We start from the raw sequence: 26,352 nt of genomic DNA, 5'->3' as shown, positions 1-26,352 counted from the left end.
GCAAGCCCCAGCAGGTTTGCCAACCTGAAACCTAATGTGTGGGAAAAAATAGTTGTCTTCCACTCAACAGCGTCATGATAAAACTGTGCTTTTCCATCTTGGTAATCAGATGATTTTCTGTTCTTAAGTGTGTAATGTAGTACAAATGCTTGCAGTCAAATAATAAATACCTCACCCATAAACCTCTTGTAATATTTTTGAACTTAGCTAAACACTTCTCTGTGTATGTAATATGGGCAAAAGTGCGTGCATATGTTTGGTACCTATCTGATACCACAAATTATTTAGCATGAACAGTTTTTGTTGTCAGCGTTCCTTTCATTTTTCTCTAGACTATGACTATATTGGTCTTCTGTTCTCAAATAGATCTTTGCTGAAACGATATTGTTTCCTTTGTAAAGGTTTGCTGTAACCACACTGTACCCCAAAAGGATAGTGCTTGTTCAGGCAGCAAGACAGAGCTCTCTCCCTTCTGAAAACTGCACCTTTCATTTCAAGGAGGTGTATTTGGCTTTCTCAGCTTCTGCCTCCTGTTTTGCAGTGATTCCTGATGTTCAAAAGGGCATTTTTTTTTTTCTGATTAAAAATAATGACATTACAGATAGAGGAATTTTTGAAAACAGTGGGAGGTTTCCTGGTGTTAGAAAGGTGATGCCTTTTCACCTCTAGATTTGAGGTAAGAAGTAAAATTAGATGCAAGGTTAGTTGTGAGAGTTCAGATTTCAGCTAGAAACAGGTTGGGTGTATTCCTTACACGTGCTAAGTTCTGTGCAAGCTTCTATGAAAAGAAGATTTCTGACTGCTTAATATATAATTTGGTCTTCTCTGAATAATCCATTTCAGCCTTTTAAGCCATGTAAGTCTAGGAATCCAGAATGGCAATGGGACCACATTTATGCACTAGCTCGAGCATTATTTAATCTATCTGTCCTAGTCTGGACTATGGGACGTTTAGTGTCCTCTGCTGAGTGCTTTGTTAATGCAGAACATGAGAGAAATTAGTCCGGAAGATTAGGTTTCATTCTGTTCCATTACAAAGAGGTATGAAGTATCTGTAAAATCTTATTTTTTAATGTAAAACTTGAAACTTCATATGGCACTCCAAGTGAGGGCTAAGTTAAATTTTGATTAAAGTTTGATTTAGGGATCTGGGGATAAAACTAAATATCCCACATTGGTTGTAATACTTTAAGATATAAATTGTGATTAATCTGAAAGCACATTTTCATTCAGTGTGTGTTCACTGAGGATGAGTTAATGTTCCAGGGAGAGCTTTACATTTCACACTTCCAAAATATTTTTGCTTAGATTCCCTCTGCCTGTCTTTGATTCCTGTACTTCCCTCCCACACCCTTGACATCTGGCAGCATCAAAAGGCAATTCCCACACATCCAGGAGGAGGAGGATCCAGAAAAGATCCCACTTTCAATGTCTGTAGTGTGGCAGCAGTTCAGGGGATCCTTCTGTTTGCCCTGCCAGCTGTCTGAGTTTGATGTTCCCTTTTTCTTTAAACAGTTAGTGACAGAAGTTGGAAGGGAAATTTCCAAGTGACTCAACAGTTGGAAGTGTTAATGGCTCCCTTGGCAAGCAGTTGTTTCAGTTGTTCAGTGTGGTCCCCTAGAGCAGCTTTTGGTACACTTCAGAGGATTTTATATCCAGCAGACAATAAATATCATTAGTAAAATTATGTGCAGTCACATACTTGATCCTGGTTGATGCTATCCTTCCACCATTGCTCAGATTGGTTATACCCACTGTGCAAATAAATAGCTGCACAGAAATCAAAGCACAGTTTCCGTGAGAAGAACTTGCAGGCTTCTCTCTTTAGTGCAAATGGGCAACAGTTGTTGTTCAGTAAATGTAAGTGAGTTCAAATTGTAATTGAAGGCGTGCGGGTAGTGTAACATGTTAACGTAACCTTCGTTTTACTAACTCTTTCCATTTGTGAGGAAGCCTAGAGCAAAAACCTGCCTATTCACAATTTCAGAAGGAATTGCAGCTTCCTGTGGTACACCATGGCCCCACTAGGACTGAGGATGCCTCAGGCTGGTTTTCAGACATTTTGTGCCTTCATAAATAAAAGAATGTGGTGCGGCGTGCGGGGAAAGGAAAGGCATATTGTACTCTGTTTTCTCAGCTGAGACATACTGCAGCTTAGGTGGAATGTCAGGCAAAAAAGTCAGCTGGCAGTAAGGTTGGTTTGTCAGTGACACCAAATCCTGACTGCAATTCATATTCAGAACCGCAGAGCAGGATGCCCTGTGATTTGGTTATGTCCCAGTTACAATACCAGTAGGGGAAATGGGGATACGTACAAATATTATGATATACCAGCTGTTAATGGATACATAGGCTAAAGTCTTTGGACTGTACGGCTACCACTGAAGACTAATTCCAAAATAGTATTCATAGTGATTTCTGTTATAATCCATATAAAATGAATGGGGTTAGTCCTTTTATATTTGAACTGCTAGAACAATTCCTAAGATATAATATAATGGAGAACATATATGTGGAAATACATGCATTAGAGGTTGTAGAGATGAGTTGAAGACGTCGTCTTTTAGAAACTATAGTAAAAAAAATGATTTTCACAATCCACATAGGTCAATGGGTCTGCCAAAGCAAAAACAACCAGCCAAGGCCCTCTCCACTCCCGTAGCATCTGTATAAACTGTGCTCCAAATATACAATCCATTCTCCTCTAGTCCCAGTTAGTAATTCTTTTTTCCTTAGGTTGCAATAGAGTATTAAATGTATTAAATCTGCTTTTGTGAGGAAAATGAGTGAATTAAACATCTAGAAAAGATTTTGTAGTTGAATATTCAAATTGTAATTTTTTGTCAGTTGCACTACATTTAACTGGCTTAGAATATTCTGTAATAACCCTAAAATGACATTTTTGGATTCGAAACTGGGGACAAGTAGGTTGTTCTCTGTAACAAGACCCAGTTTTAGTGTTAGAAGCCAAATCATTGAGATAGTTTTATTTTTACAGTGCTGTAGTAAGAACTGGTCAGTGGGATCTGGAAGGGTGATAAATGGTTTGTATTTGAAGTGAATTAAATTGTAAGTGAAGTAGATTGTTGCAACTGCCCATAAAATTCTAAATGTCAGATATAGAATTCATACAGTTTTTAAAATCCTGAAAACAACTGTTCATAGAAGTTGGATGAAGACAATAATTGTTGTCATTCATTCTAAATTGTAATTTTGTGTTGTGTTCACTTCTATTTTATCCTGTTCTTTAGCAAAAAACACAAAAACATGTCAGTATGAGCGAACACTACAAACAGCCTCTTCCTATATTTTTAAAGGCTGGTAACCTTTTGAAACATTTTACTCACTGAATTTCCTGGGAGATCATTTACCACACTATTTTATAACAAATACCTTTAGCTTCTGTGTGAAAAAGCTTTTGTTTTACAGGGCTGCTATGGAATTACATTTATCAAATCTGTTCTTCTCAGTGTTTATGGTCTTAGAGTCCTAAATGGCCTTTCCAAAGGGAGTCTGAGGAAGCTGATGGCATTTTCTGTTCATCAAAATTGTCTGCTCTGCCAGGACAGGACTAGCTCATGCTCTTTGCAGGCTTGTGGGACAACCAGGGGATCCGGCCCAGCCAGCATGGGTTCGTGAGAGGCAGGTCCTGCTTGACCAACCTCATCTCCTTCTATGACCAGGTGACCCACCTAGCGGACGAGGGAAAGGCTGTGGATGTGGTCTACCTGGACTTCAGTAAGGCCTTTGACACCGTCTCCCACAGCATTCTCCTAGAGAAGCTGGCGGCTCACGGCTTAGACAGGTGTACTCTGCGCTGGGTCAAAAACTGGCTGGACGGCCGGGCCCAGAGAGTTGTGGCGAATGGAGTTAAATCCAGTTGGCGGCCGGTCACGAGCGGTGTTCCCCAGGGCTCAGTTTTGGGGCCAGTCTTGTTCAATATCTTTATCAATGACCTGGATGAGGGGATCGAGTGCACCCTCAGTAAGTTTGCAGATGACACCAAGTTGGGCGGGAGTGTTGATCTGCTCGAGGGTAGGAAGGCTCTGCAGAGGGACCTGGACAGGCTGGATCGATGGGCCGAGGCCAATTGTATGAGATTCAACAAGGCCAAGTGCCGGGTCCTGCACTTGGGCCACAACAACCCCATGCAGCGCTACAGGCTTGGGGAAGAGTGGCTGGAAAGCTGCCTGGTGGAAAAGGACCTGGGGGTGTTGGTCGACAGCCGGCTGAACATGAGCTGGCAGTGTGCCCAGGCGGCCAAGAAGGCCAATGGCATCCTGGCCTGTATCAGAAATAGTGTGGCCAGCAGGAGTAGGGAAGTGATCGTGCCCCTGTGCTCGGCCCTGGTGAGGCCGCACCTCGAATACTGTGTTCAGTTTTGGGCCCCTCACTACAAGAAGGACGTTGAGGTGCTGGAGCGTGTCCAGAGAAGGGCAACGAAGCTGGTGAAGGGTCTGGAGAACAAGTCTTATGAGGAGCGGCTGAGGGAGCTGGGGTTGTTTAGCCTGGAGAAAAGGAGGCTGAGGGGAGACCTCATCGCTCTCTACAACTACCTGAAAGCAGGTTGTAGCGAGGTGGGTGTCGGTCTCTTCTCCCAAGTAACTAGCGATAGGACGAGAGGAAATGGCCTCAAGTTGCACCAGGGGAGGTTTAGATTGGACGTGAGGAAAAATGTCTTTACTGAAAGAGTGGTTAAACATTGGACCAGGCTGCCCAGGGAAGTGGTTGAGTCCCCATCCCTGGAGGTATTTAAAAGACGTGTAGATGCGGCGCTTAGGGACATGGTTTAGTGGGCATGGTGGTGTTGGGTCGACGGTTGGACTCGATGATCTTAGAGGTCTTTTCCAACCTTAATGATTCTATGATTCTATGAGGCTGCCACTCACCACCTCACTGCTCCACAGTCAGACACAGTCACAGGTAGGGACTCTATGGGTTGTTTGGGATCCGGCTTCTTCTCCTCTCCTATTGGCAGAGCACAAGATTATGTATACTTAATACTTTATAACTCTGTGATGCTTTACAATGACAATAATGTGTTAATTATCACAAAGGCTTTTGAGCTGTGACTCAGTATCTTCCACCCCCTGTTCCTCAGTAGAAATGATGTTCTAAGGAGTATCCACAAGCACTTCCTGGCAAAAATACACACTGTGTTCTTGTCTTTTGATGAAGAGGGTGGATGTTCAGTTCACTGTCCTCTTTCTTTTAATGTCAGCAGTGGAAAACAGGACATTCTGGGTTCCTTTAATTTTTCTCTAGACTATGACATTTAATACCTGCTTGCAAACATGGCTTCTGGAGACTGTGCTAGCCTGGGCTTTCTCTGAATATAGCCCTTTTGTGCAGTTCCTCTGAAGGGGAATGAAGCTTTACTACTTGAATTTAAAGGAAAAAGTGTCCATGAGAGACTGGCTTTTTGCAGTACAGAGATTTAGACCCCTCAGAGAGGCCAGAATAGACTTCAAGAAATAGATTGCCCTGAAAAAGAATATAATGGAATTGACTGATCCACCATTCCTCAAAATATGAAGAATTAAGGAGAAGGCCTGACTGACCAGACACATAGACCATGATGTACTAGAGAGGCAGTTTGCCAACTGTTCTTCCACTGGACTAGCTAGTACTTCCCAAATTCCCACTCTGTCTGCAATTGGATGTATGATGGACTTATACAACAAAGACCAGTGTAACCAGTATTAATGATATTGGCTGTTCATCCAAATCAGGAATTTTGAAACAGGTGTATTTTTTGGGAGTATGTTTGCTCTCAGGAGTAACTGAAATATGAGATAGTCCCCCCCCAAAGGAAAACAAATTGCGAATAAAAAACAGGATTCCATGTGGCATGAGCACATTAGATGTTCTTTTTGTCATTCCTTTCAAAATTTCTTTGTTTTCTTTGACATATACTAAACAGCTATGTGTGATCTTCTGTTGTAATTTCATTCAAAACCAGATTTTAATTTCTTATATTGAAACTGCTTTTAAGAGTTATAATTGTATGATTCTGCATTTCCCATAATAATGTACTTCAGCTTACATGGTGGGTATGTATAGTTAGGTTTAATTATTGCTAGCTGATAAAATGATGTTATAAAATAATGGTGCTTAAAACAGTCTTAGTCTAATCATGATACTAATGAAGTTTAGTTTAAAATATTTCACTTTATCCATTGTAGTATGTCAGTAAGTAGTCAAGAGTAAAGACATTTTGATTTTTTGCATCATGAATAATTAATGTTAGTTATTTTAAATAGAAGAGTAATCATTTTGTTGACACTGCTCCATCTTTTTTTTTTTTTCAAGTATTTGAAGATTGCATGATTTATTTCTTATATCTTTATAATTTAGGTTACGGAAACTTCCTAAGCTTGTAATGTTCTGAATTTGCCACTGACTCCAAGTAGTTCAGAGCTTCAATTCTAATGAGGTCAGTGAGCATGGCAGATATTTATTAGCATCCTGTGTGAATTAGGCCATACTTTCAGGTTGTTATTTCAACAACCTAATTATATCTGGGTTTGATATTCCAATTTACTAACTAATACTGACTCCCATAATAGATAGTATGCAGACAAACTGCTGCTTCTGACAGCACCACTGAGACCAACAAGCCTGGTAGCTCAGACATCTGTGAAAGCAGCCTAACTGACGAGTAAAGGGCAAGAAAAAGAGGAAAAACAAAAAAGAAAAGAAATGAAAGGAAAGTTACTGTTACAAGAAAAAATGCCAAGATGCCTTACCATGTTGTTTTCTACTGTTCTAAAAACAGCATTGTTCTGTATCAGGTCTCACCATCTGCAGTCTTCAGGTTAGTGCTTTTTATATGCTTATGCAGTCTGACCTATTCCCAGTAAATTTGACTGTGCTGTGCTACTCTTTCTGACTAGAAAATAATAAAACTCTATAATAGATAAGAGTTAAAATCAGTTTAGATTATATTTCCATTTTCTAGCTTATTTGACAACTTAATGCTGAGCAATTTAACTTTAGAGATGGCTAGGAATTTTTCAGTATTGTTCATCAGAAGATAGCACTTTAATGACAAACTTCTTTATAGGAATGGATCACTTATGATTACTGTCTCAATGCCAAAAAAAAAAAAAATTCAGTTTTGAGATTGTTAAGGTAATAGCTTGACATTTTTGAAACAAAGAATCCAGCTTTATGTTGAAATATGTTTAATTTTTAAGTGTCACAAATTATAATAAACATTGAAAATTATCAAAATTAAACCTAGATCTTTCAAAATGACTAGCATAAAATTGTTTCTTTACCTGATTTTTAAAATTTCTTTTTGCATGAACCTTTGAGATTTTTTTTTTTTCTTTTCATCCCAATTTGGGACAGGAGCATTCTTGGCAATCAGTCCTGTACTGGAAAATTACTACTGAGGTTTTCCTAATGTTATCTGTATCTAACATATCTGTACTTTGTTCTCTGTAATCCTGTGACTGCTTTTTATCATGTCCTTTAGAGACTATCCCCTTGCTCTGTACCATGGGGATGCTGCAGAGTTCTGTACCTCATCTCAACCTCTTCACCATCTCTCTCTCCGGGCAGTCCTTGCACACTCGTTAAAGTCTTTAAGTTCTCTGTTACCTGTTTTTGTAGAATCATAGAATAGTATGGGTTGGAAGGGACCTCTAAAGGTCGTCTAGTCCAACCCCCCTGCAACGAGCAGGGACAACTTCAGCTAGATCAGGTTGCTCAGAGCCCTGTCCAACCTGACCTGGAATGTTTCCAGGGATGGGGCATCCACCACCTCTCTGGGCAACCTGTGCCAGTGTTTCACCACCCTCAGCGTAAAAAATTTCTTCCTTCGATCTAGTCTAAGTCTACCCCCCTTTAGTTTAAAGCCATTCCCCCTTGTCCTGTCGCAACAGACCCTGCTAAAAAGTTTGTCCCCATCTTTCTTCTAAGCCCCCTTTAAGTATTGAAAGGCAGCAATAAGGTGTCCCCGAAGCCTTCTCCTCTCCAGGCTGAATAACCCAGCTCTCTCGGGCTTTCTTCATAGCAGAGCTGTTCCATCCCCCTGATGATTTTCATGGCCCTCCTCTGGACCCACTCCAACAGGTCTGTGTCTGTCTTATGCTGAGGGCTCCAGAGCTGGACGCAGTACTCCAGGTGGGGTCTCACCAGCGCAGAGTAGAGGGGCAGAATCCCCTCCCTCGACCTGCTGGCCACGCTGCTTTGGATGCAGCCCAGGTTACGATTGGCCTTCTGGGCTGCGAGCGCACATTGCTGCCTCATGTCCAGCTTTTCATCCACCAGTACCCCCAAGTCCTTCTCGGCAGGGCTGCTCTCAATCCCTCCATCCCCCAGCCTGTATTGATACCGGAGGTTGCCCCAACCCAGGTGCAGGACCTTGCACTTGGCCTTGTTAAACGTCATAAGGTTCACACAGGCCCACTTCTCGACCTTGTCCAGGTCCCTCTGGATGGCATCCTGTCCCTCTGGCGTGTCGACCGCACCACTCAGCTTGGTGTCATCTGCAAACTTGCTGAGGGTGCACTCCATCCCACTGTCTATGTCATTGATGAAGATATTAAACTGTACTGGTCCCAGTACGGACCCCTGCGGGACGCTACTTGTCACCGATCTCCATCTGGACATTCAGCTGTTGACCACTACCCTCTGGATGCGACCATCCAACCAATTCCTCACCCACCGGACAGTCCACCCATCAAACCCATACCTCTCCAGTTTAGAGAGAAGGATGTTGTGGGGGGCTGTGTCAAAGGCCTTACAGAAGTCCAGAGAGACGACATCTGTAGCCCTTCCCATGTCCTCGGATGTAGTCACTCCATCATAGAAGGCCACTAGGTTAGTCAGGCAGGACTTGTCCTTGGTGAAGCCCTGCTGGCTGTCTCGAATCACCTCCCTGTCCTCCATGTGCCTTAGCATAGCTTCCAGGAGGATCTGTTCCATGATCTTCCCAGGCACAGATGTGAGACTGACTGGCCTGTAGTTCCCCGGGTCTTCCTTGTTTCCCTTTTTAAAAATGGGGGTTATGTTTCCCCTTTTTCCAGTCAGTGGGAACTTCACCGGACTGCCACGACTTCTCAAATACGATGGATAGTGGCTTAGCAATTTCATCAGTTGTTCAGCAGTTCCCTCAGGACCCACGGATGGATCTCATCAGGTCCCATGGACTTGTGCACCTTCAGGTGCCTTAGATGGTCTCGAACCTGATATTCTCCCACAGTGGGCAGCTCCCAGTCCCTGCCTTTGCCTTCTGCGGCTTGGGCGGTGAGGCTTGAGCACTTGCTGGTGAAGACCGAGGCAAAAAAGTCATTGAGCACCTCCGCCTTCTCCATATCCCAGGTAACCAGGTCTCCCGTTTCATTCCAGAGAGGGCCCACATTTTTCCTCATCTTCTTTTTATCCCCGACGTACCTATAGAAGCTTTTCTTGTTGCCCTGGCTAGATTTAATTCTGTCAGGGCTTTAGCTTTCCTAACCTGATCCCTGGCTGCTCGGGCAATTTCTCTGTATTCCTCCCAGGCTACCTGTCCTTGCTTCCACCCTCTGTAGGCTTCCTTTTTGTGTTTGAGCTTGTCCAGGAGCTCCTTGTTCATCCATGCAGGCCTCCGGGTGTTTTTGCCTGACTTCCTCTTTGTTGGGATGCATCGCTCCTGAGCTTGAAGGAGGTGATCCTTGAATATTACCCAGCTTTCTTGGGCCCCTCTTCCCTCCAGGGCTTTGTCCCATGGCACTCTACCAAGCAGATCCCTGAAGAGGCCAAAGTCTGCTCTCCTGAAGTCCAGGTAGTGAGCTTGCTGTGTGCCCTCCTCGGTGCCCTAAGGATCTTGAACTCCACCATTTCGTGGTCACCGCAGCGCAGGCTGCCCTTGAGCTTCATGTTCCCCACCAGCCCCTCCTCATTGGTGAGAACAAGGTCCAGCATAACACTTCTCCTCGTTGGCTCCTCTACCACTCAGAGAAGGAAGTTATCATCGACACATTCCAGGAACCTCCCGGATTGCTTATGCCCTGCCGTGTTGTCCCTCCAACAGATACCGGGGTGGTTGAAGTCCCCCATGAGGACCAGGGCTTGTGAGCATGAGGCTGCTCCTATCTGTCTATAGAGGGCCTCATCCGCTCAGTCTTCCTGGTCAGGTGGCCTGTAGCAGACCCTCACTGTAATGTCACCTGTCCCTGCCTTCCCTTTAATTCTGACCCACAAGCTCTCAGTCGGCTCCTCATCCATCCCCAGGCAGAGCTCCATGCACTCCAGCTGGCCATTGACACAGAGAGTGACTCCCCCTCGTGGTCCCCCCTGCCTGTCCTTCCTAAAGAGCCTGTATCCCTCCATCCCAACACTCCAATCACAGGAGCCATCCCACCACATCTCTGTGATGCCAATAAGGTCGTAGCCCTGCAGGCGTGTGCACGTCTCTAGCTCGTCTTGTTTATTCCCCATGCTACGTGCATTTGCATAGAGGCATTTAAATTGGGCCCCCAATGAAGCTGTCTTACTGTCTGGAGTTCCTTTGTGCTGCTCTTCAGGTGCTCTCCTGCTGATGTGTGGTCCTTCTCCAGGCTCTGGGCATCTATTGCTGGCCCTGGCATCAAACTGGTAGGAGTGGGATAGATTGAGGTTCCCCTACCCCGGCATCTCTAGTTTAAAGCCCCCTTCACCAGCTTGGCAAGCCTATGAGTGAAGATGCTCTTCCCCTTCTCTGACAGATGGACCCCATCAGCCCCCAGTAGAGCAGGTTTCTCAAGGCGAGTCCCATGATCTAAGTAGCAGAACCCCTGGCTGTGGCACCAGTCCTGTAACCATTTGTTGACTCGCCAGATTCGACTGGCCCTTTCAAACCTCTTCCCTTTGACCGGCAGGATTGATGAAAAAACTACCTGCGCTCCCGAGTCCCTTACCGCCACCCCCAGGGCTCTCTACTCCTTCTTGATAGTCCTAGACTGCTCCTGCCTGGGTCACTGGTGCCCACGTGGAACAGCAGCAGCGGATAATAGTCAGTGGACTGTACAAGGCTTGGTAGCCTCTCAGTGACATCCCTGATGCAAGCCCCTGGTAAGCAGCACACCTCTTTAGAGAGTGCATCCTGTTGGCAAATGGATTTACTGTCAAGTAAACAGCTCTTGCTGGCTGCATTAGGCTTAATCTTCTCTAAACTTCCACTATGACTTTTTTCAAATACTGTGGAGACCTAGAATACAAGTAGTTGAGCAGTGCATGCCACATGCTAGCACACAGGAGCATTCTGCATTACATGGGACACATTGTTTGGAGCTGGATGCTGGGACATCTGGAGGGAAGCATCTGTGAGAGGCTCAGCTCTTTTGTGGTTTGAACTCAGAGGGAGCTTGCACAGCAGTGAGGTGCTTGGGGCGGGGGGGGGGGCATACCTTGGGACAGCTGAGCTGATCTAGCACATTGCTGCCTTCTGCTGCCTGTGGCCTTGGGTACCTGGTCCTGCCTCCTTCCTTGCACTGCATCTGTTGCTGGTCTGATCCCTTGCTGAGCTGACTTAGCTCACCAAGCCAGAAGAAAAAGAGAAAGCGTGGTAGGGAGGGTTAGATTGCCTCAGCCAGCTCATGGACCATCAGCCTCAGATATGCAGTGGGAATCAGGGATGGAGTGCCTATAGCCTCTTTGAGAGGTATCACCTCATGACCCCTGCTGAGTTCTTCCAAAACTCTTAACTTTAGCAGAGAATTATGTTTAGCACATCATCTTTAAAAGCCTGCTGAAAGCTCATCTGTCATAGCAATCAAGACACTTTTTTTCTCTTTTTACGTCTTTCACATCCTATGCATTATATGTATGTATCCTGCCTTACTTGCTGCCAAAGTATCGAGATTCTTGTTTCTGATTAGCCTCTGATACGGGCCCTCTTTAAAACTCTAATTAAATTCTTGGTTGACCACAGTTATGTCCCCTTCATCCTGCTGTTCATGCTTGGGCAGGATGTAAACTTCTGCAAAATGAGTGTATTAGCCTTCTTCAAATCTCTCCCTCGAACTGTTTCTCAAGATACTTGTATGGTTAACACAATGCTGGGCTGAGCTCATCTCAGGAGCTTGAACAGGAATTTACACAGCATGGGAAATAAACAGGAGGAATTAGAGGGTGTGTGGTTGCCCGAAGGGGTGTACTGAAATCTCCATCCTGAACTCAAAATTGATTAGACAAGGCCCTAAACAACCTAACTGCAAATTTGGCCCTGATTTTAAAAGGGAGACAAACTATATTACCTCTAGAGGTCTCTTCCAACCTTAATTATTCTATCATGACCCTTCTTTTTTTTATTGTGTGTTATCTTGTACTCTGTCTCTTCTTTTTCACTTTGTTTCCTTTTTTTGAATTCAAGCTCTTTGAAACTGTCTCTGTTACTTACATATAGTACTTTTACATATTTTATACGTAAATATATTTAAACTATAACTTTAAATACATATATAAATAAATGTTCTTCTTCATATAGTCTACTTTTTTTTTTTTTTGCCAGATCTGTTTGGCATTCATTTTTCCTGTCCTTACTCAGGTTGATTAGTACCTTTTCATCAAAAGCCTTGCTGTAAATTTTGATGGGACAACTCCTGGAGGGGAAGTACTACTTCAGCACGGAAGGATAGCTGAATCAGACCCTGAGTGATTGTCCTGTTTTCGGCAGGGATAGAGTTAATTTCCTTCCTAGTAGCTGGTACAGTGCTGTGTTTTGGATTTAGGACTAGAACAAAGTTGATAACACACCGATGTTTTAGTTGTTGCTAGGTAGTGCTTACACTAGTCAAGGACTTTTCAGCTTCCCATGCTCTACCGACTGAGAAGGCTGGAGGTGCACAAGAAGCTGGGAGGGGGCACAGCCAACCTGGCCAAAGAAACATTCCATACCATGTGACGTCATGCTCAGTACATAAACTGGGGAAAGCTGGCCGGGGGGGCCGCTGCTCGGGGACTGGCTGGGCATCGGTTGGCGGGTGGTGAGCAATTGCATTGTGCATCACTTGCTTTGTGTATTATTATTATTATTACATTATTATTATTATTGTTATTATTATTTTATTTCCATTATTAAACTGTTTTTATCTCAACCCATGAATTTTTCTCACTTCTACTCTTCCAATTCTCTCCCCCATCCCACCGCAGGGGGGGCAGGAGGAGTGAGCGAGTGGATCTGTTGTACTCAGTTGCCGACTGAGGTTAAACCACAACAGTGATGTCAGATGCATTACTGTGGAAGTAATTTTGTTATTAGAAACACTGAATTCAGTTAGATTCAGGAAAGAGGTGAAAACTGTTGATAGTAGTCAAGTATGCCAGTCTTGGTAAGTGATGATAATGTACCACTTTGTTCAAGGATGTGGTTGGCAATACAAATTTTAACCCAAAACACTTTAAATATTTTAATGATGGGGAGCAGCAGCCAACATTTGGGGAAAGTGATAAAAACCAAAAAAACAAAGTACCAAGCCAGAGTTTGTAACCAAAGTTACCTCCGTGACACTTTGTGAAGAAGTCTTTAAAAAGGTATCAGTTGTTATTATCCACCAGCTTCAATGCAGCAATAATAGTTTACCGTAAGGCTGTATCTCCTTAGCTATGTAGTCTTGTAATGTGGACTGGGAAGTGCTCAAGGGGGTTGTGCAGTTTGGGCAGTCACCCATCCACATGAACAACATGTGGGGTGTACCCGAGTACCCCAGAAGCGTACTCTAGACCTACGCTTCCCCACATGTGATTGCATCACTACTTTGACAATGTTTTCTGCTGCACGGGACATAGCTGAGTAATTTCTAAGGGAAGGGCAAAAGAAAGAAGGAACTGAAAGCTATAGGAGAGACTTTCTAAGACCATGAGGGCTGCTCTAGATGTTGCAACCTGCGGAAAATAAGGCAGCGGCAAGGCAAAACAAGGGAAGGACTTCAATATATGTGGAGCAACATGGTTCCCATAAGCAGCTTCATCTATTTTGGGAGAGCTAGTCATAGTGTCGGTAACATAAAGATGTATGATTCTGGCTCTATTGCAACTTTCGTGCTCCTCAGGAAATCTACAGCTTGATCATCCTCTTACAGACGCTAGAATTAAGCACATCATCATCATCTTTCTTTTTACTTCCTGCTCTCTCATGTTGTTGTTGTTATTATAAAATGTTGCAATATTCTTAGTGAGTTCTCTGAAGTCTTAGGAGCCTAGTAGTGAAAACATGAGTTGAGATAACATCAACACAAAGTGAAATAAACACTTAAAACTGCATGATGTCTGTAAGAGTAAATGAAGTGATTATTATTTTACATCTGGTCCAATAAATGGCATGTATTGTAATAAATGGCAAAAATGCAGTAATTAGCAGTGGGGATACATTGTTTTACCATGGATTATCGAGGTTCTGCTGTACAAAAGAATGAAAGAGAGTTTAAGTATGTTTTTGATAAAATATTCTCTCTTGGAACCTGCCCTTTAAATGGTTTTTCTTTTCAGCGTAAACTTTTTTTTACCTTGTAGTTATACAATGCTCTCTTAATTATTCCTTTCCTGTTTCCACAGTCTGACCTTTTTCTTTCCAAGCCCTTCTCAAAGCATGTCCTGATTGGTACACGCTCTGCAGACCCCATTGTCTGCTGCAGCAAGTTGCTACCCGCTATCATTCTCTGAGCTTTGTCTTTTTCTTGGAGGCTTCCTCTCTGCCTTTTATCATGTTCATTCATTTTTCTCTTTCTTTTCTCTGGGAAGCCTATAAAGACCTAGTAAGAGAAATATGATAAACTCCTTCAAGTAGATAATTTAAAATTAATATCTGGCTTGATTGGTAAGTGGAACAAGAAAAAAAGTAAGTTTTGATAGATCAGAATGCATCTGCTAAAGTCTTAATGCAACAAGAAAAAACATCCACCTGTACTTCTGGGAGCAATGGTCAGCCCTCAGCTCCCTCAGCAATAAATCTGGCTTCAGCTAAATGAATTTCATGTTCCACTACTGTGTTTTATTGTTCCCTTAGGTTAACTAAAACCATTGCTTTTGCTGGTGCTGCAGTCAATGATGTTATAGAACTTTATACTTTGGTCTGAGCCAAAAGATTGCAGTTAACCATGGGTGATGATGATGAAGAAAAGTCAAACTCTCTTTCTGCATCATTTAATCTCACCTTGAATTATCTGTATGTCACCAGAAACACAGCTCAGATCTGTTGTCTCTTCACTAATCTGCTTATTTATTTGGTTCCCAAATTATCTTCCAAATAGACAGCCATCTGGAGATTTCTTAGCTATTTTTTGTAAAAAATTGTTAAAAACTATTGATTGTTTTTTGCAGCCCTACTACAGTATTCTTTTAATGGAAAAAAAGGGTGAAATTATTCAATCAAATGTCTTCAACACTGATATGTGCTGATATATATGCTCGTATATATGATACCTAAATAAATGAAGATAATTAGCAAAGCTAATCCTAGAAATTCCTTCTTTTTGTTTGTATGGAATCTTTTCTAATACTTCAGCTTCTAATGCTTCCCAAAATTTCTTCAGCTTTGGAAGAAATGCTTTATTTCCCTGGGCTTACGGTTTCCATTGTTGCAGATAAATTAGCAAACAGGTTTGCTGAGACAGTTTGACAGAATTCTCTCAGTTTGTGAGAAGCTGATTGCAAAAGAGGAAAGCACGTCTCAGATCTGCTGCTGACAGTTGTCGCGGAGGCGGGAGGTATGGTTTATCCTCCCCAAAATAAGCCTGCCAATTTGGAGGCTATAATGAAGCTGACCGTCAGTAGGCTTGCTGCCTTACACTGACAAGGGATGATTGGTAGAAATTGAGAAAGATCTGTTTTGGGGAGAAGGAATCAAGAGTAAAAAGTTTTCTACCAGCGTCTTCACTTCTCTTAGGAAGAAGAAAGGGACTCTCAGGGTGCCTGCTCCTGCCAGGGACCAGGGAAAAGCTACCAGCCCTTTGTCGCTGCAGAGCAGGCAGGGTGCTGACTGATCAGCGGCCAGTGTCGGCTTAAGATAATACTTCCTGTTACGTTAAAAAGTTCAAGCTGTGCTCCGTTTTCAACCCACAAGACCAATTTACTACTGGTATGGGGAGATGAGACTCCATTTGCTTCTATGGGCTGACCTACGTTTACGCTGGTGGTGAATTAGGCAAAATATATTAATTCTGGCTTGATTGCAGAACCTTTGATTAAATTATGTTTTTCTCTATTTTCTCATGAAGGGCTACATCTGGTCATGTAGGAATAGCTTGTAACAACACTGAAACATAAATTATTTGATGAACTACTTAGGACTATTCACTTAATGCATGATAATCCTGTGAACATGTTAACAAGCAGCAATTCTCTGATGATTAAACTGCTTTAAAAATGTCTTTGTACTCATATGTCATTAGAATGAACTTGGCACTTCTAAAACATCCATTATTCATCATGTTCCAGCATTGCATCTGACTGTGTATTGCTTTAATTTCGCTCACTTAACAAAGCAATCTATTCATTACAATAGTTTGAAACATGTTTTCTAAACCAGAAAAACCCTAGTTAAATATACAGTGTTACTTATCTATACAAGTATAGTAGAGCAAAAAATAACATCCCAAATTGTAATTACATACTTAGTGCATTTAAATATGCTAACTAAAACTAAATGGATGTTTTAAGAAAAAACTTTGTTGAAATCAATGATATTGTTATTTGGGGAAGCAGGATAGGTAAAACACCTTGCTGAAAGCACAAGGTTGACCTTTCTTTCTGAAATAGTTCAGCAAACATTTTCTCAGTAATCCTTTTTCACACACATTTATTGTCCTGATCACTCAAGAAGCAGAGAAGGTTAGAGTATTATTACTGCAAATATGAATACTACTTATATATTTTATTTTTTTTATGGTTGTTTCCTGCTTCTCCTGTATCTTTTCATTTTACAAGTCCTGGGTCCTTCCATACATTGTGAACCCCTTTAAATCCTACTTTAGCTTTGCTCCTTTTTGAATCTGTGTGTGATGGCTGTTCCAGAAGTGCTTCTCCACTTCCTAGCAAGCCCATGAGATGTATCTCAGAAAGTATAGGACTGCTGATTGACTGTATGTTTGAAGATTTTTGACTCATGGGCTGCACGGGCTCCATCTCCTGTAAGCGAAAGATGGCTTTTGTCAGAGGAGTTAGACAGAATACTGGCTAAATGGACCACTTGAAGAAGTATCAACAGAAATGCATTTTCTTTTCAGTGTAGCTAAATGAATTTCCAGAAAACTAGAAAAATTCTGGTTCATAACAGTGGAAGATGGGCTAATAACCTCCATACAAGCCAGAAATCTTTATTCTCAGAGCGCGCGAGAGTCTTGCAAAACATGCACAGATATGCGGTGACTAAACTTTTAATAGATTTTGAAAAGCACTTCAGTCTCTTAATTTTGCTTTAAAAATGCTTCTTGGGTTTGCTGGGAAAATAGTGGATAGTCACCTATGCTGTGCTTACTTCTCACAGATTTTTGATCAAACATGTTTTTAACACATTCTGATTCAGTCTGTTGCCGAAGTAGGATGTTTGAACAGCTATGGAAGGTTTACAAATGCTTTCCTAGTAAGCAATAGAGGTAGGGAGTCCTTGTTGATTGTATTAACTCTTTCAACAGCTCTTGGTACAATGAAAGTCAACATACGGAATTGTTAAAAGAATGTAATTGTTAAAATAATGTGAATAAAATATGTGTGAAAGAGATGGAACAATTGTGTGGTAAGAGGAAGATACTGAAAGAGGTGGAAAGATTTCAGTAACCACTATCTCTCTGTGTTTGGCTAAGAATGTTGATGGAATCAGAATAAACTAAGAAACCCAACTGTGGGCTCACTTTTTTACATTTCTGTCTCTTCCTGTGAATCACAGTTCTTCTTTGTTCATAGCCCAATAAATAAGATTTAGTTTGCAATGAGTTAAGAATTAACTGCAGAGAATTTCTACAGTTTCAAAACTGTATTAGTATATAGCTTTTTTCATCAATCTTTCCTTCAAAAATGGCAGTTTATGGCACATGATATTTAGTGCGTCATCTATGGCAGCATCAAAATTGAGTTAGTGGTGTTTGAAGCTTTTGTATGCCTTTTTATGGTCAGACTTCTTAAGGTATGTTAAGCTTTTCCTTCCAACTAGCCTTGATAGTGTTTGTGGATATGTTGCTATAGCTTTGGCTACATTTATGTGTAATTCAACCTATGAAAATCCTTATGTTGTATATGGAAATCATTCTGAACTGTTTCATACTGAGGAATTGTTATTTACAATGCAAATAATCTACAGTTTCTACAAAATGCTAGATACGGACTTTTTTTTAAACTTAATTAATGTGTCTGTATTTCTTTAACACACAGCCCCTGTTCTCCCTGGGGCATATCAGCAAAGCCAGTCCCAAGGGTATGGATACATGCACCAGACCAGTATGTCATCCATGAGGTCCATGCATTCACAGCCTCATTCAGCAGGTCTGGTGAGTATTGGATTTAAGAATGATTTTATTTGGTAAGCAACATCATCAGCTGTTGTGAAATCTCTTAAGTATGAGTGAATTTGTCCCCTTGAATTGTATAGTTGGACTATTTGGCTGTCCTCGTCCTAAATGTGAGTAATAGTCCTCATGTATAAAACAGATGAAGTGACTGAGGGCAGTGGCAAGAACTTTTATGTCAGAATGCATTAAAAAAAATACTTATGATCTCCAGAAGGCAGAGAAATAGCTGAATATTCTACCTGCTAAAACAAATAGTAAATGGTTGGACAGTATTTCACAGGCTGAGCTTTGATATTATGCTCTGTGATGAATTCAGGCTCCTAGCGCTGGATGAAAACCACTGATCTCTTAAGATCACTCTGTTGGTTTAAATTTGTTTAAAATTTTTTGACTTTCTGATTTTGTACGAGCAGGCTTTGTGCCTATCCATATTACTCATCTCTGCTTGTATAAAGCGAGCTGAGAACTCCGTATTGGTGTGCCCTTTCTCATTCAACAGAGCATGCACTGTTGAATTCAACATGCACCCGCTCATGTCTGATCCAAATCGAGTTATACTGCTGGGTGACTGAGAAGAAGCTTTATCATGAAACCATGGCCACAGCCATGAGGTTCTTAATTGTGGTGGATGAGAATGTAAAGCTGGAGTGAATATTTCATTTTAGAAGTAACTGGTCATGGAAGGAGAGCTGAATGGATATTCAGCTGGATTTTTTAGGAAATTGAGCTTTTTTTCTTTTTGAACTCTTTATATATAAAGGTCAGTTTTAATGGTTATCATATCACTGCCTAGAGATTTCATAGTTCAGATCCAGTCACCTTTTACCTTAAAAATATTGACTTTTGGAATATTGGATGTATATTTACTACCTCTGTCACCTTTTTTAGAGTTGAAAAAGTATTTAATTATGAACCAAACTTAGAGCTTGCTGAGCTGAAAAAAAATGTTTTCAAGATTAGCTGAAACTTGTATTTTTCTTTAAGACTGAAATTCCATGGCATTTTATATTGTAAAGATCATGGCATTCTGGGAGGTTTGGGTGCTTTCAGGATTGCCAGTTTCTTAGCTGCTTGGGGGCTGAGGGGGGCTAACTTGCTGGGAAGTCTGGGATCCAGATACCTGCATCTTTGGGTGAGCCAATAATCTGGTGTCATGGTTTAACTCCAGCTGGCAACTAAGCACCATGCAGCCGCTCGCTCACTCCCCCCTGGTGGGATGGGGGAAAGAATCAGAAGAGTAAAAGTGAGAAAACTCATGGGTTGAGATGAAGACAGTTTAATAGGTAAAGCAAAAGCCATACACACAAGCAAAGCAAAACAAGGAATTCATTCATCAGCAGGCAGGTGTTCAGCCATCTCCAGGAAAGCAGGGCTCCATCATGTGTTAACAGTGACTTGGGAAGGCAAACGCCATCACTCCAAATGTCCCCCCCTTCCTTCTTCTTCCCCCAGCTTTCTATGCTGAGCATGACGTCATATGGTGTGGAATATCCCTTTGGCCAGTTGGGGTCAGCTGTCCCAGCTGTGTCCCCTCCCAACTTCTTGAGCACCCCCAGCCTACTTGCTGGTGGGGTGGTGTGAGAAGCAGAAAAGGCCTTGACTCTGTGTCAGCACTGCTCAGCAGTGATGAAAACATCCCTGTGTTATCAACCCTGTTTCCAGCACAAATCCAAAACACAGCCCCATACGAGCTACTATGAAGAAAATTAACTCTATCCCAGCCAAAACCAGCACACCTGGGAAACTCTTTGGACACCTGCAAGACAGCTGTGAGGCAGCTGATACTGGAATCAACCATTATTTTCCAAGGATATCGCAAGGCACTTGGGGAACTGACTGCTTTCCAAAAGGGCCAGAGTCCAAAAAGTGGGACACCTGGAAGCCTGGGCTTTGCCAGCAGACTTGCTAGTCAGTGGGGAGCAAAGCAGCCTTCAAATCCAGCAGATAGAGAACAGAGATGCCTGCAAATCTTGAAACGCACTTAGCAGCCTTTGCAGCTATCTGGGCAGGTAGATGGCTACTATTTCCCTGATCTCTCTCTCTCCCAGTGACCTACCTGGTGGGCTACCTGTTGAAACAATATCATTGCAATCATCTTGAGAATCATCATTTGCCTCTCATTCCGGAACTGGGAATGCAAAGGTAATAGGAAAAGGAAGGGAGTGAAGTTAAAGCATGTAAAAAATAAAGGATTGACTGAGTGTCTCCTTTCAACAGGATTTCTTATCCCTTTTGTAAAACTGTTGTCATTTGACATTCTTTCAAGTGATAATAGCTGTTTATCATGGGGGAAAAAGGAAACAGCAAATGTCATAGGTTGCATGGATCTTGTTGCTGTTAAAAACTGAGTGGGTTTCCTTGAAGACAATAAAACCCAAACATTTCCACAGGGAGAAAATCAAGGACTGCTGGCCTGGCGCTGACTGCTAACTTGCCAGTCTGGTGAGGAAGGCAGAGTGTGATCTTACCACCTCCCAGGGTGATGATTCTGCTCCAAAAGAGGCATCTTGGATGCAGCTAGAAACCTGGCATGCTCCCTTGTCTTTCCATGTTCACATCAAAAGAATATATTTTCTTTAGCTTGTGCAGCTTTTCCAGGTGTGCTGGGCATGTTACACTCAGCTATTGGGATGGCACAGGGGGTTTCCCAGTGTGTGCTGGGGGAAACCTCTGGCTGGGGATGTGTTTAAGTCTAGCGATTTGCACAGACTGAAGATGGAAGGCAGCCTTGGAGTGCTTTTCAAATGCAGTGTGGACATGCCCTAGGAGATCTGACAAACTTTCACAATGTTAGGTTCATAGCTTTCCGCTGCCTGTTCGGTTCTGGGCTTGGAGCAGTACTGCCAGAGATGCAGCCTTGTCTGGCTAAGCCAGGCAGAGGGAAGAAAGAAGTAAGAGAAGAAAGTAAGAAGGGGAAGAGATGGGAGGAAAGAAATCCCAGCCTGAATACTGGTCTCAAAGCACAAGCAGTTTTTGAGACTTAACTAAAAACAATGAAGGTGACGAAGTCACCCATAAGTGCCTGAGTTTGGCCAGGACATCTCTAGGGTAAGAGTGATTAAGCTCCCATGAGTTATATCAGGGTGGGGATGATTGGAGAGTTAGCCGCTGTAGTAAAACCTACTCCTTGCAGCCAGTTTGTTGCACTGTTATCAAATCAGGGTCCCCAAAAGACATAAGTTCATTTTGTAATCATGTCCACCAATTTCCTGTACTGAGAAATAGAAATTTCCTAATTTCTAAATTTTCAAATTCTGGTTTATTTAATTTTGAGCATGATCCTAACACAGTCTCTGGGTAGATTTTTTCCTAGACAAATTGTGTTATTTTCTGATTCTTTTGCTCACTTTCTATGAGCAGTTCTGCATAATGGGCTGAATTAAATTGTTGCTCAGAGTACAGAATGTTTTATAACAGACCCCTGAAGGCTGTTTGCCTCTTTGGAAGGTAACAGAGGGTGTTCTCACTTCTTTAGATAACTAAAAGTGGTAGGAAAACAAAACCTAGGTTGCAAATTGTCTTTCCTTGGTAGCTGTTCTATGTGAAGGATGCTGCAACAGGTACTTTTCCTTGCAAGGAGCAACCTATAGAATAAGTATAAACTGGTGGATGAAGTGGAATATGCATCTGTCAGCTCACATCTGGCTGGGGAGCTGGGAATATGAGAGCTGGGCTTCAGTACTTCGTATGCACAAGACTTCCTGTTCTGTCTAAGCAGCAGCTGCAAGTTAGACCTTTGAGGAGGTGGGAGATAAGTGAGTATTTGACTGTTTTACAAAACCCCAACCTTTTCTTATACCCTCTTGTGCTCTCAGTACCTGCTAAACTCACTACTGATAGAAGAATAATTCACTAAAATGCATTTTAAAAATCCCTGCTTTGAGTCCTTTAAGCATTGTAATTCTCAATTATATAGCCCAGGCTACACTCTGAAGTGATAATTAGGCATTAAATGCTAACAGGATTATTATGGAGATTTCTCCTGACAGCCATTTAGCACCTAATTAGGTGTTAAGGCCATAAATTTAGGTTGCTCAGCAGCATTTAGGGCCCTAATAAATTTTTTTAAAGTTTGAAATTACCAGCTTGTCTTCACAACTGTGCCACCACAGTGATGTAGTCAAGCTGCCTTAAAGGAGACGGCAGTAGTATGTCCTACACCATGATGTTCTAAGGATGAGTGAGCATCCTTCTGGGTGAGCAAAAACTTCTCTGTTTTTTTCCAATTATATATTAGTTTAATAAAACATTTAATCTCTTCCCCCAGTCTTTGCCCATTTAAGGGAGACATATAAGCATGGCTCAGAGGAAAATCCATTCTCTGCCTTATACCGGATATGGACTTACTACCATTTTTCTTAAACGGACCTTTTTTTGAAATAAATTGTTTAAAGGACTAACTGCTGCTGAGCTTGTTGTAATAGCATATTTTTCACTGTTTTTTTTTGAATTAGTTTCAAGGCTCAGTGGAGAGATCAGTTGAAACAGTAGGAAAAAATAGGATTCTTAAAGGCAGAGACCATTCCTTAGGGTCTTCCAACCACTAGTTTTCCAGTTTGTGAATCTTTAAGGAATTTTTGGTGATGATAGAACCCTCCCAATTAGTTACTTCAATGTAGTACCTAAACAATGGTGTGTTTTTTCATCACCTTCCATGAACACGTGGAAGACATTAAGGAGCCACCAAGAAACCACATACCTCTGGTTGAAAATCGCTCTTGGTCACCGCCTGTAGGGCAGCAACATTACAAGGCATGGCAGAGAACAATTATACAGAGCAAGACTCAAATACAGTTCAGAATAGGCTTGTCAGGAACGGTAGTAGTCTCCAGTGTTTAACCAGGAGTTGATTTCTCTGTAGTGTTTAATCTGCACTACCAATGATAAAGGCAGAATCAAGACAAAAAGTGTATTTCTAGCATGGGAACAGTAATAATGAGTTGCCCTATAGTGTCTGGATTAGATGATCCCACATTTCCAACATGTGATAAATGGCCTACTCACTGTATGTGGAGGAATCTTCATCTTTTTTGAAAATAATTTCATTAAAAACCCTCAAAAACCATATATGAGATGGACTAAAACTAATCCAGAGTTGTTTTCCTCAGCTGGGGAGCAGAACAAAGTTTGCTGTCTCTTAAAAGGTTCAGACAACAGTACTAGGCATTATCTCAAATATTGACTGTTTTTACCTTCTCTTTAAATCATTGTACCAGAAAAATTCAGCTAGATATGGTGACATATCAAAAATTGCTGGTAGGGAAATTCAATGTTATCAGTGATGCTTGAACTGCTCTTGACTTCTGTTGAGAGACAGGGTAAGGAAAAGAAAGTGCTCTTGGGAATTTTAAAATGAGCTACTTTTGTTCTGCTGTTAAGATACAAGGGGAGACTGTTCCTTCTGAGATTGAAAATCCACCTTGAATTCCAGTAAATGATAGCATTTTATTGGTTATGAGTGGAAATAAATACTCTATTTAGAAAGAAAATGGAAATCTTGGCTTACAGTGGACAGAGGTGTAGAGAAATTTGGCTTAGCTAATGATAGGACTTCATGTTCTGTTTAGATCAATCTTTTATCTGAATATGCACGAATGAGTATTCATAAAAATAATTTTTGCAGACCTTTTGAAATCTTGTTTGTCTTTTTTTTCATTAGAGAATAACATACTCCTAATTCTTAATTTGGGGTAAAATGCTAATGAAATGAAGGACATTCAGTGAGATGGCAAAGTTAATGACCTGGATGAAGACTGTGTTTCTTTTCTGTAGTGAAGACACAGGAGAAGCTATTTGGGAATCATGCAAATAGGGAGCAGAAGCACAACTAGCCATGGCTGGATGTAATGAACTGTTACTAGTGGATATATGAAAGAACGGTTGGAATATTTCAAGAGGCAGTGAATGGCTTGAAATCTGTTTGTATGAGGACTTTGGACAATGTAGGTTCAGAAAAATAATTATTTTGGTACTCAGAAAAAGGGGCTGTATTCACCGTATATTTGACAGGGTGGAGGGTGTACTGTTTCTTTTCAACAGGCAACTTGTGATTTCTCTCTCTGCCTTGCTCCCTCTGTTCTTTTTCCTGCTCTTTTCATTTTCTTTGTGCAAAGAAGAGAAGGAATCTATCTCTGTTTAGGCTTGAGACTTTACAGCCTTGTTTTCTTTCCTTCAACAGAGAACATACAGAGCTATGTATGACTACAGTGCTCAAGATGAAGATGAAGTTTCCTTCAGGGATGGTGATTATATCATCAATGTGCAACCAATTGATGATGGCTGGATGTATGGTACTGTTCAGAGAACTGGGAAAACAGGAATGCTTCCAGCAAATTATATTGAGTTTGTTAACTAATTTTTGTCTCTAGTCCTTTGAGCTTTATTATGATTTACTCAAAATCTAACCTTTTAGAATGGTCAGCAGAATCTTTTAAGAGTACATGTTCATTACTTTATCACTGCTATAACAGTCTGCATTCTCACTCAGAATCCGATTTGGAGTCCTTTAAAGTAAAGATAAAAAAATCAACAAGAAGCTCAGAGCTTTGAAAACAGCATTGCTTATAATAGTGCTCCCTCAAAATGAAAAACATATAGGGAAGCCTGGTGCTGCCAATCCTATAAAGATTTCAGTCAATTAGCTGTAAAGGGGAAATACCTTTTCCCTACACCTCAAAGACGTGATTTCTCTTTATAATAACAACTATAAAATCGATTCACTTCTTATGGCACTCTAAAGTCACAGGAGGTTAACACATTGAGTTTGAATACATCTTCAAATTATTAGGGAGGTGTTTAATGTTTGAGCAGTTAGCGTCCTAATAAAAATGTTGAGTAGATAATTCAATCATTTGAAATAATGACAAGTAATATGCTAGTAAAAAAAAAAAAAAACAAAAAACCCTACTGCCCAGCAGCCTTACAGTAAACAGGTCTATTTTAACAGCAAAAATTTCCTGACTCTTGCATACCCACATTTGTTCCTGGATTACCCATTTTCTCTGATTTCCAACAGTGACTTCTTCTATCAGCTTTGCTTGCATCCCTGTCTATCAGGTAGATCTATGCCTGGATTCATGGTTCTTCAGTATCTTTTCCACAGAAAATTCCTTGCAAAGACTATCTAGAGTATAAAACCTGTGAGCTCTTCTGTTTCCTTCTAATAATATTTAGCATTTAAATAGAAACTTCCATTAGGGCAATGTACAACCAATACTTCATGTTAGTTCCTTTACCTTCACCTATACTGCTGTAAATAAATATCCTGTGTGAGGCCCCAGTGCTGTGCAGTCACACAAAGCCTGCAGTCACATCCCTCCTTCTTACCACAGGTAACTCGCTTAATGGCTGCTTTGCTGATGAGCTAATGTACCTCCCCCTGCTGCAGAAATACTTGCAAGTCCATTGAGGAGTGGAGGAGAGCTCTGGTTATTGTAGTGCATTTCAGCTCAATGGCCTATTGCTTCAGTTTCCTCCAAAAATCTTGGTGATCCAACAGTGGGTTGTATGTTTGCCAAATGAGAAACTCTGGGAGGAAGGACAAGAGAGTTAAAGATTCACGTGGGAACTTACTCATGTGGATGCATACATGTGTAAAGAAGAAAATGTTTTTGCTGATAGTATCATTTGTGGTGTTCAGCTATATGCTAGAGAAGTTAATTTTGGAGTAGCTCTCAGAATGTTGAGCCTGCACTGGCTTTCTTCCATTTCTGAAATTTTTAAAGTAGAATTAAATATAAAGTTTATGGACAATTTTGTATTTCTCGTTTCGGAAAGTAAGCAGGCCTGCAATACCTATTTAAAGAATAAAGAAGGAAGGCAGTATGGATTTGTTATGTCAACTGAAAGTTGTCAATGCAAATACGGGCTAGTTCTATTTTTG

At 41.5% G+C, this 26,352-nt stretch overlaps 1 protein-coding gene across 4 annotated transcripts in view; it reads left to right on the top strand.

The window, feature by feature from the left end:
• The window catches only part of NEBL (nebulette), a 269,878-nt gene extending 244,585 nt beyond the window's left edge, over nucleotides 1–25,293 (top strand). For all 4 annotated transcript variants that reach the window (XM_076331669.1, XM_076331666.1, XM_076331668.1 and 1 more), the window contains 2 exons: nucleotides 18,334–18,449; nucleotides 24,649–25,293. In XM_076331669.1, coding sequence (XP_076187784.1) covers nucleotides 18,334–18,449; nucleotides 24,649–24,825 — 293 coding nt within the window. In that variant the 3' untranslated portion in view covers nucleotides 24,826–25,293. The remainder of the gene's footprint in view (nucleotides 1–18,333; nucleotides 18,450–24,648) is intronic.
• The last annotated feature ends 1,059 nt before the right edge of the window (nucleotides 25,294–26,352 follow it).

The sequence above is a fragment of the Aptenodytes patagonicus genome, chromosome 2 (genome assembly GCF_965638725.1).
Source record: "Aptenodytes patagonicus chromosome 2, bAptPat1.pri.cur, whole genome shotgun sequence".
NCBI lineage: Eukaryota > Metazoa > Chordata > Aves > Sphenisciformes > Spheniscidae > Aptenodytes > Aptenodytes patagonicus.
The sequence above is the reverse complement of the archived record's forward strand: the minus strand, read 5'-3'. Positions and strand labels throughout refer to the sequence as shown.